This window comes from Zea mays, chromosome 6 (assembly GCF_902167145.1).
Source record: "Zea mays cultivar B73 chromosome 6, Zm-B73-REFERENCE-NAM-5.0, whole genome shotgun sequence".
Taxonomy (NCBI): Eukaryota; Viridiplantae; Streptophyta; class Magnoliopsida; order Poales; family Poaceae; genus Zea; species Zea mays.
Genome location: NC_050101.1, coordinates 96,583,010 through 96,593,764, shown reverse-complemented (window position 1 = coordinate 96,593,764; position 10,755 = coordinate 96,583,010). Strand labels below are relative to the sequence as shown.

General features: G+C 43.4%; 1 protein-coding gene across 5 annotated transcripts; it reads left to right on the top strand.

Moving 5' to 3' along the window:
- The first annotated feature begins 383 nt into the window (after positions 1 to 383).
- On the top strand, positions 384 to 6,677 carry LOC100286302 (NEDD8-conjugating enzyme Ubc12-like). Of its 5 annotated transcripts, none has more exons than XM_035959650.1 (8): positions 431 to 609; positions 844 to 939; positions 2,354 to 2,764; positions 4,092 to 4,204; positions 5,185 to 5,293; positions 5,507 to 5,585; positions 5,691 to 5,807; positions 6,190 to 6,677. In XM_035959650.1, exons 4-8 carry the CDS (start codon positions 4,096 to 4,098, stop codon positions 6,325 to 6,327), a joined length of 552 nt encoding a protein of 183 aa, XP_035815543.1. In that variant the 5' UTR covers positions 431 to 609; positions 844 to 939; positions 2,354 to 2,764; positions 4,092 to 4,095; the 3' UTR covers positions 6,328 to 6,677.
- Positions 6,678 to 10,755: the final 4,078 nt, after the last annotated feature.

Genomic DNA, 10,755 nt, shown 5'->3' with positions numbered 1-10,755 from the left:
TAATAAGTGAAGCGATGAACAGGGCCTTCGGGTGGTGTCCGAGAGATCGTCGTATTACTGGCTGAAGTCTTCGGTTTGGCTCTTGCTGCTTCTTTTGGTGATTAGCGCAACCCAAGTACTTTTGGAAAAACCATATTAGTGGGTTTGTTAAAACTGGGAGTTGTTAGCTGGGTTGCTACTTTTGGCCTTTATCCATTGTAAATAAGCATGGCTTAAAAACTGTGGTGCTGTTTGGACGGTGGTTAGTGGAGTCTGATTTCTGCATTTTTTGATAGATTGTAGAAGTTAGTTCCACTAATTTATCTTTCTGGTGTTGAGTCTTTCTCTAGCGTGCTGGTTTATAATGAACGTGTTCCTATTTTCTAATAAAATAGGGGGCTATGCCCCTTCGTCAAAAAAAAAAACAAGTATGGCCACAAATATATTTTACTCAATAAAATATGTACTCGGAATCGGAAGAACCTACCTTACTTTTCCATCCGCGGAACGACGCACGCGGACGCCTCCTTGTTCCGGGTCCTACTCCCGCCGCCTTCGCCTAAAGAGGCCTCGCCCTCCCCCCTCCGGCGAAAACCGATTCCCTTCCCCGATTCCCTCCGGCGTTTCCTGGTGAGTTTACGCCAGCGCCGACTTCTCCGATCAGGTCCCATCGGTTTTGGGTGCGCGCACCTCGTTTGGCTTCGCGTCGTTCTTCGGTGCGCGCACGCGATTCGTGGATCCGGCGGTCGGATCCCGCGCCGTCCGCAGCGATGGCTGCTCCCCAACCCTTGCTTCTTTGCGCGCACCCCTTCCCCACGGCCTTTTAGTTTTTACATGGAGAGGGGCGACCCTCGCTAGCCGCAGGGTCCCTCTCCATCCTCACCGCTTTCTTCCTCTGCAGGTCCCTTAGTGCAAGCAAGGACACCGCTCCTCTAGCGAGCTCTGTTCTGAAGCGGCAAGGTAAACATGCCTCTCTTAGTCTGCTGGTGTAGTTCTGAAAATAAGTTGTCGGTTTGAACGATGCAAAACTACAACGATCCATATGTACTTCATTGACTAAGTTGGACATGATCAGTATTCCAGTTCTTAAGAAAATAAGGCGGAAGATAACTAAATTCACGATTCTCATAACCGTGTCGTGTGTTATTTTCTAGTAGACTTGATTTAACCATATTCATAGCCTGAGCTGGGTAGAACATGGTTAAGGTTAGTCATAGTTTTGACTTTTGAACATGTTTTTCCTTTCATCCATATACTAACTTGGTGTGTATCTGTCAATTTCTAATTCCAACACAGAGGAACAAACAGTTCCATACGAACTAGGTTAGGCTAGCATATTTTTAAGCAAATGCGAGGATGACAAGATGTTGAAACAAATCAACAACTGATGGTTTCATGAACTTCCCCTGCTCTAAGATTTCACTTTTTTCCGAATTTGTGGTCTTATTTACATTCATGTCTGAATGGTTGAATTGTGCCTCTGCAACCTTTTTCCATAAGGAGGGTGAATTTACTGTGAGTCTTTCTTAGCTGCAGTACTGATTTGGGATCTCTTGAATGTGTAGTAAATTCGCAGAGAGCAACTTAAAACTAGCATTACAAAGTACTAACGTTTAAGCAATCTCTGTCCACAAACACAAAAATCTGAAGGTACTACATTAACTGAGATTGCACATTAATGTTTCCTGAATAAGATTAGCTGCAGTAAATTCTGCAAACTACAGACCTCTTGTAAAATGCATTTTTTTAGTGAACTTAGAAGAGCACAACGTTACTCATCAGAAACCACGACCACTCACCTAGCAGAACTACATGACACAATTCACAAATTTGTATGGAAAAGAAGCTGGTCTTGGTTTGCAAATATTAATTTATCTAAGGCCTAAAACAAACTCGAATCCGATAGATCTAAAAGCTAAGCATTCAGTTAATTTTGCAAACCCATCAGTGATCAACCTACCTAGACACTTTATCATCCTGCATTTACTTAAAGATGCCGGCTTGCCTGTTTTGTATGTATCCATTTGTTCCACTGTGTTTGTGCGCGCGGTAGTGCTACATAATACTTTGAGTTATACACTTATACTGCTATATTTGCTTTGAGCCTTTGAGACTTTTGTTCCAGCTCAGATAATTTCTCCTATTCTTTGTTCTGTATTGGATCTCCTGTCTTAGTGTTGCATTCACTTGCTAAACCAACCAAATTGCTCACTGCAATCAAAATGGGAAAAAAAGGAAATACACATTGGAAAATGCCTAGATATCCATGTGCCCAGGTTCTTCGCAGGTGTCATAGTTTGTCGGGCCACCTTGATAACTTTGGGTAAATTTTAGGGCTTAATCAGATCCATTGCTGGCTGCTTGCCTTGCCCAGGTTTGGCCTTACCTGTTTGCCTCAAGCTTGCCGGCTTGGCTGCCTGGGCAAGCAAATCCTTGCCAATTTAGGCGAGCCAAATTTTCTCTCCTGCATGGACAAGGTTTGCTCACGCGCTCGCATGGCCAGCTGAGCCGTCACTAAATTGGCCACTCCATGCTGTTGCTGGATCGGGATTTGTTATTGCTGAATTGATGGCCATCACTGGACTCAGATAGTCAGGTTTGCCAGCACGGCAGCACCAAATCGACCTCTGCTACCATCAGATTGATGTTCCTAGGCACTGAATTGACCCTCATCACTGTTGAATCGAGCTCTGTTATTGTTGGATCAAGCTACAGTTTGAGGCAAGGCGAGCGATGGCAAGGGAAGAAAACACCTTTGGAAGATTACCTTCCTTTGCCTAGCAAGGTGAGGCGAGCAGGCTAGGCTAATGCTATATACAGCAGCTCTCCTATCACATTTCCTGTCACACCTTCTATTTCAAACTCCACTCTACAAACAGTGCTATCTACATTGCAAAACAGTATTTTGTATGATCACATGCACGATCTGTTGGACACAGCCCAAAGGATCCAAACACCTTTAATTGCTAGCTGAAATTCACCAACCTGTGCTTCCTGTAAATAATTAGCAGTGAATTTGTTGTGCTACTCAATGCTTCCTGTGCTTCGCTGTCATCCTTGTTTTTGTTCCTTACATTTACATGCTTCAAGAGGCATTTCTATGAGTGTTTGTATTGGAACCACAGTTTGCCACACTATACCTGCTGCAAGCCACGCCGCCATAGGCTGCCATCTGTTTCATTGCCACACTATACCAGCTTAAACTTTTGGGTTGAGCAGGTTAGTGTGTTCACTCTAATGGTATCAAAGCCAGAGGTCTCAAATTCGAATCCTGATAGAGGCTTTATTTGTGCCTCCACTCCTTTATTTCCACGTTTGTGCCCACACGTGAGTGGGAATGTTGAAGTGTACAAGTGAATTGCCTACATTCTCCTAATAGGTTAAGCTTTTCGGTTGAACTGGTTAATGCGTTCACTAACAGACGTATATAAGATGGATATGGTATGCTCATCAATTGATAAAGATAGGTGGTTGTATTCAAACTTGGCTTTAAACCAAACATTTGCCACATGTTTTTGCTGAACTTTTGGCAAGTTTTGTGGCTGCAATTCAAACAATAGCCTTGCTAAATTTGCAAGAACTTAAGCTAGTCATGGCAACCAACCAGACACCCTTAACTTGCCACACGTCTAACCTTAGTTGTGAAAACATCTGGCAGCCTGCCAAACAGGCACAATTAGTCAATTAGTAAAAAATGAGCTACATGATAGAGGTGCAAATTGGAATCGCTTTTCCCTCACAGTGCGTTTGGATGTTGGAATTTAGACTCGGAATTCAGAATTGGAATTGACAAACCCGAATTCTGGTGTTTGGATGGTCACAGTATTTGGAATTGGAAATCCACCAAATTCCAGCCGGTATTCAACTCTACACACGCCTCCACTCTCCAATTCCGACCCTCCACCCTCTGATTTGCTCGGAATTGAACTGGATTTGGTATTGGATCCGATTTCCAAAGCCAGGCTGATTTGGTATTGGATCCAATTCAATTCCACCATCTCCAATTCCAACATCCAAACGGAGCATCAGGGTTTTTCCCACTTACTGAAAAATCTGGAAGTTCTGCATGCTGATCCTGATATCTGATTGTGTTCCCCCCTTTTTCTGTGCAGAAAGATGATTAATCTTTTCAAAATAAAGGGTCAAAAGAAAGAAGAGGCAGCAAGTGCTGCTGGAAAGGCCCCTGTTAAGAAACAGTCTGCTGGGGAGCTCCGTCTTCATAAAGGTTTGTTGAATTATAGGTGAATTCTTTCTTGTAGCAATCTGTTATTTGTTTTCCATACACAACATTTATTTATATAACCCAAAAGAACTGAAGTTACTCTTATCTGTTTCATAAAATAGAACTGTTTGCCACTGCTTGTTCCAATATCGAAGGTCCCACATATACCAATAAACCAATGTAGCGTTTAATGATCTTAGTGCTTACTAGTAGGGTAGACATTTACAACTTCCTTTCCTCTTGCCCTAATATGGGCTGATGTATTACATACACCTCTTAGATGTTTAAAAGATTATTGGTTTATCCTAGACCACCTCCTATTAACTTCAATCTTCCCACCTCTCACTCTCTCTTCTTTCCCATACTTATCTTGGTCCAAATCTCCCTGCCTAGCTCCCATTGCCATGTTCTGTCCTCAATGCGTTACCCTAAGCGGTTGGAGTAGCCGCTTCGCAAGATGGTTCATGAATGGACGGCTCTAGTGGAGAGGTTACATCATAGTAAAAATAACACCCTCAAATGGAATAGTATGTATTTAGTGAGCCGTCCATTCATGTAAATATTTTGAGGGTGTTTCATTTTCTTTTTCATTTGTGGTCTCCAATCTTCTTGATGATGCCATTTAGTGAGCAAAGTTACCGACTAAAACCTCTGTTAACTCTTCTGTGAAATGGGTTCCACTCATGTGGATACACTTGTTTGATTGTGGGCACTGTCTGATTTGTATCTGTATTCTCTATACAAAATTACAAATGGTAACTATTTCACTATATTCGCCATACCAGTTCCTTATCTAATATTTCTGAATTCTAATAGAATAAGCTGTGATCCTAACTTAAGCTACACAGGCATATGATGCAATAATCCATAAACAAGATGCCAGCTTCCAACTTATTGATGTACCTGACTGATATTTGGGTTTTCTGATGGTCTTGAATGTGTGATGAATCATTTATGTGGTTACTTCTTTCTCAACCATGCAGATATTAGTGAGCTCAACCTGCCGAAGACCACATCAATTTCTTTTCCCAATGGCAAGGATGATCTGATGAATTTTGAGACCACCATCCGACCTGATGAAGGATATTACATGTAAGTGCTACTCTTGAGGGTAGTTGGTATGCTGCATAAAGCATAATTTAAGAAAACCTTTTTCAACTGCAATAGTATGTATGGTACGGCTCTAGTGGAGAGGTTATCAATTTTAGTGTACCCCAAAATAGTTTAGAGGTCATTGCTATTATCAGATGCCAGCTTTGTGATTTTTCTGAGCCTTCCCCCAATTTAATATACTGTCTTTTCTAGGGGCGGCACTTTCGTTTTCACCTTTCAAGTGTCCCCATCTTATCCTCATGATCCTCCGAAGGTCAAATGCAAGACCAAGGTATAAGACAGTATCCTTTACATCTATGGTTCTTTCTCATTCTCCACTAAATTGCATTTCCTATGAAACGATAAAATACTATGTTGTTATAAACATGCATTTCAGGTGTACCATCCAAATATTGATCTGGAAGGCAATGTCTGTCTGAACATTCTGCGCGAAGATTGGAAGCCTGTTCTCAACATCAACACTGTTATTTATGGCCTGAATCTTCTTTTTACGGTATTTCAGTTATCTTGATTCCTCAGTTATTGAAATATAAAAGTTAGAAATTAGGGAGACAAAAGAGTAGTGTCTGCAATTGTGCATGCATTGTTGTCATCCTATTACTACATTTTATGGAGTATGCGGTTTGAGAGTTGCTGTTTAAAAAAGTAACCACTATTGTACTCACAATGATGTTATCTTCAAAACAGCCATACCAATCTGAGCAAGACCTTAAATATTGTCATGAAATGAGTTGAAGGGGTGCTTATAACTATATATGTTAATGAATATTCTTGCTATTTAGGTCTTGATTGGATAAACATCTCAAGAAAAACCAACCTTGTCTGATGATTATCCTTCTTTGCGTGTTATCTAATGTTTACATTGCAACTTGCAGCAACCAAACGACGAGGATCCTCTGAACCACGAAGCTGCAGTTGTCCTTCGCGACAATCCAAAGATGTTTGAGGCAAATGTGAGAAGAGCCATGGCTGGAGGCTACGTCGGCCAACACTATTTCCAAAGATGTGCTTGACTTGATGTGGTGGTGGCTTGAAAACGATCAACAGAGCCCCTCCCCCTGTATCAGCACCAGCGCGCCCAGCTTTGTGTGCGGAAAGTGCTTCTGGAAGCAAAATCCAAACCGTTCATGGTGTGACATCTGTTTGCCCGCCTTTGTGATGTGTGGTATAGTGGTGGTGCATAATGACAGGGAAATGCTTCTCTAACTGTATCATTCATTCCATAAATCCTAAACGAGGAATGGGAAGTGGATTGTTAAGCAGATTCCTTCTGCAGATGTTGATGTCGTATTCGGCGTGTATTCATTGTCGCATCTTCCAGGTCGACGTTGACATGCACGTCTAGCTTCGGATGCCGTTACCAGATGCCTCTTGCAACTTATCTGCGCCAGAAGCAATTTATGATCCAATTTGATATCTTTGTCAGCAAATATAAGGATTTGTATAATAAGTAGAAGCAAATCTAACCATTTTAGTGTTCCTTTTTTTTTCTGCAGGTGATTTGCGTGTCATTTCATTAGAAAGAAGATTAAAGAGGGTCTAGCTACAGCCAATACGGCAATACCCACACAGCTTGCTACAGAGATTTTACACGCTACTCAAGGAAGGCTTCTCAGCCAGGGAGCAACCAGCCCAAAACTAAACAGCCCTAGACCTCGACCAGACCAAAAACTCATGGAGATTAGAAGCACCAGCCCATCACCACAACCTGCATTCGTCCACTACCCGTTGGAGGAGATCAGGTATACAAGGTTGTGCATTTTCAAAGACACATGAGTTTCTATGCTTCCAAATCTCCCGGGAAGTTAAGATGATTAGAGAATTCAGCCCCTTCCTCCTGTCGTTTGGAACTAGACCCATCACCTTAGATTCAGTAATGCTAGCCACCAAATCTGGTAGCTTTAGAGCCTGAAAAATGTGAGACCAAAGCTGTCTAGTGAAGACATAACTAGCTAGAAAGTGCCAAATGGTCTCCGCTTCTTGATCACAGAGATGGCAAGCCCTTGGATGGGGTAGCCTCTTTTAGCTAGTCTGTCTGTCGTCCAACAACATTTCAGGGTTCTTATAATAGATTACTCCATAAGCATGAAGCAGAATGATTGTGATGCTTCTCAATCAATCACTGAGGCATGTTTGATTTCTTTAATTATCCTCCTGTTTGGTTATAGAGAATATAGACTAAAGCTAATTAAAGAGCATTAAACATTATGTATAAAGAAGATTGTCCTTTATTTGATACAGCTGGTCTAGTTCTAGGGAGGGATAGGCGGACCAGTTGAATGATAAATACTATAAAAGTGTAAGTTTAGTTACTTTTATTCACCCTCTTGATGACTAAATGACCAAAATTTAGGAGGGTTTGTAAGTGTATGTACTGAAAGTGACTAAAGTTTACTTAGTAAACTTTAGGAGATGAGAACCAAACGAGGCCTAAGATTATTGCAAGGCAATTAAAGCTTGCCTATTTTTATAGATGCTATAATTGCCTTGAACTAATTAAAATTTTAAACACGAATTAATTTAACGGTGAGGGAGGAGAAGCGGTAGATTAGTAGGCTAAAATACTTGTATTATTGATGAAAAATATGCATGCGAAGGACACCTAAGTTTATAAATGAAGTAGTTGTTATTATGACCTTGAAGCATACCTTGAGCCAAGCTCACATAGCCGTTGACAAGGGAGTGTTGTTCCTTGGATTTCGGTCACTAAACTAGCTATATAGATGGATAAAAATACTATTTTGCATTACAAACTATATTGTTCATTCGATACCTTTTTATAGATGAAATCCTAATTCAACTAATGAATGCAAGCATAAGAATGCAGTGAGGGAGCTCTATCTCAAAAATGCAAGGCTAGATCCAACTTTAATCGAGTAGGCAAAAGATCGGTCTAATTTTTTATAGAAAAGGTTTTCAAAAGATATTCTGAAGGGGTATTAGATAAGGTAAAGAGTGATAGCTCTATTCAATAAACTATCTCTGTAAGGAAAGATAGAGCATCTCCTAAAATGGGAAAGTTTGGTGATTTAGAGATACGACCACTATGCTTTGGATGGAAAGCAATAAGTCAACAAAACAAGTTACGTCTACCCTCTAAGAAAGGTTTCACTCGACGCACGAAGAGTTAGATTTATTATTATATCTTGTTTGATGATATCTTTTCCACGACTTGGTTTTTATGGATCTCTTTTAGGATATCTCTAGCAGATCTCTATCATATCCCCTGTTTCAAACTTCTCTGTACAAACTATGTCATCTACAATTCCGTGTCCCCTATTTTTCACACTTTATTGGAGACAGTCTTAGGTCGTAGACATCTTGTCTGTAGCTCTGCTCTTTATCGATAGTTAAATCAACACTTTGTTTTTGCATTGTCTGAGTCCATTCCTTCAACACTGATGGACTCAAAGTGGCATAACCCTTTTAAGAAGATGCATGAGGCCTCAAGCAAAGAGATAGAATAGAAAGAATGATAGCCAGTTCTTTGAACACAACTTGATCCACTCATGCATGTGATTACCCACATGACCCAAAAAGCTATAAACTTACTTCACACTCATCAGAGGAGGCAAGCGATCACTCATCTCAACTTTTCCTTTATCCTCGCGAGAAAACCAAATGATCAATAACAATACCCTCTTGAACCGGGAAATGACACCTATCCCAATTGAGTATGAAGTCGACTTCAAGACAACAATGCAGAACAATTTCAAGATTGACCATTCATCAAAAGTCCATCCCATCCATAGATGGTAAAATCATCCATGAAGACCTCCATTAGTTTCTTAAACAAATTTAATCAAGTCTATGAAGATAGAGATGACACATGGCTGAAAAGTTCATGAGGAATTACATAGACCAAATGGCAATCATTGGTAAGCAGATGTAGCATAAGACTCTCCTATAATTTATTTATATGGTCGTGCAAAACACTCTGCATTGTTTACAAAGTAGAGTTTGATTATGAAGATGGATAAGGTAGTCTAACGATAGGTAAATATTGTCTTATCCTGATCTGAGGTATGCATCCGAATCTGCAAGAAGCCTAAGTACCCACGGAACCTGCAAGAAGCCTAAGTACCCATCGAGGTAGGTAAAATAAGAATGTCAAGCTGATCTCTCAAGCATCTAACCTGTCAAGCAAATCTCTCAAGCATCTGATCAATAGAAGGCTGTTACAATATTTTGTGATCAATCCAAGGGGCTCGACGAACACATCCCCAAGGGACATACCTCTTGGGGATGACCCCTGTCATATGTATATAAGCCTGTCTTCCCTACAATAAAGTGAACACAACTGTCATTTGTCATTCTCTCGAATCTCGTTTTTCACTGCGCTCTAACACGTTATCAGCACGTGCTCACGAGACCAGAGAAGAGAACAAATCGCTCGCTGTTTTTGAGAAGAACTCAAATAGAGGATGTGAATTCCTATCCGACATGAACAGCATGTCTACCAACAATTGGCACTGAGCCCAAGAAAAGACATCGTGAAAGGATTACTGCCCAATAGACGCAAGGTAAAATGCAAGTCTATTTTTAATACGTAGTGGAGTTTGCAACCGTTCTTTTGCCTTGCGTGCTCCTCTGCAACCGCCGCGACAACAAGCACGTCGTGGCCGATCTGCCACTCGCGCGTGGCTGCGTCATGTCGGGTTACGCGCTCGCGCTGCAGAGGCCAGGGCAGCGACGCCCAAGGGCCGTAGCGCCTGCGCCATGGCCGTCGGGGGCCGTGCTAGATGAGGGACGCGTCCGACCCACTCTGCCTGAGCGCTCTCACACGCTAGGCGAGACGCGACTGAGCCACTGTGGCCGGGGGCCGCCGCGCCGCCAGGGGCCGCCCGCACACCAAGACGGCCGCGCCCATGCAACCAAGCCTGGGTCACGCGCCCGCGCGCGCTGGGAAACCTCACCCACGTCGCTGGGGCCGCGTGCTCGCGTGATCGCTGCGCCGCCGGGGCAGATGTGGCCGCGAGCCTGCGCCGGGGCCGCCCGCGCCGCGCACGCGCGCGTCGGGGCCACGCCCTGCGGGGGGTCGCCAGGCCAGGACCGCACCCCACACTAGAGCCAGGCCTGCCCCGTGGCACCGCCTAGGGCCACGTCCCACGCCGCCAGGGGGCCGCGCGCCCGCACCACCGGGGGGCTGCGCCTGTGCGGCGGGGACGTGCCTGTGCTGCCAGGGGGCCAAACCCGCGCGCCGTCTGCGCCGCTGCTCGGAGGGCCGCGCCCGCGCCTCTTGGAGCCACGCCGCCGGCTGCTAAGGGAAGGAGAGGAGCAGTTAGGGTTTTTACCCTAACTGCCACCCTTATTAGGCCGCTGGCTGGCCTGCTGGGCTGCGCCTGGCTGCTGGGCGAGCCGACTGGGCCGCGCCTGGCCGGCTGGGTCGCTGGGCTATTCGGCCATATGTTTGAATGGGCTAAATTTACTCATTTTTATTT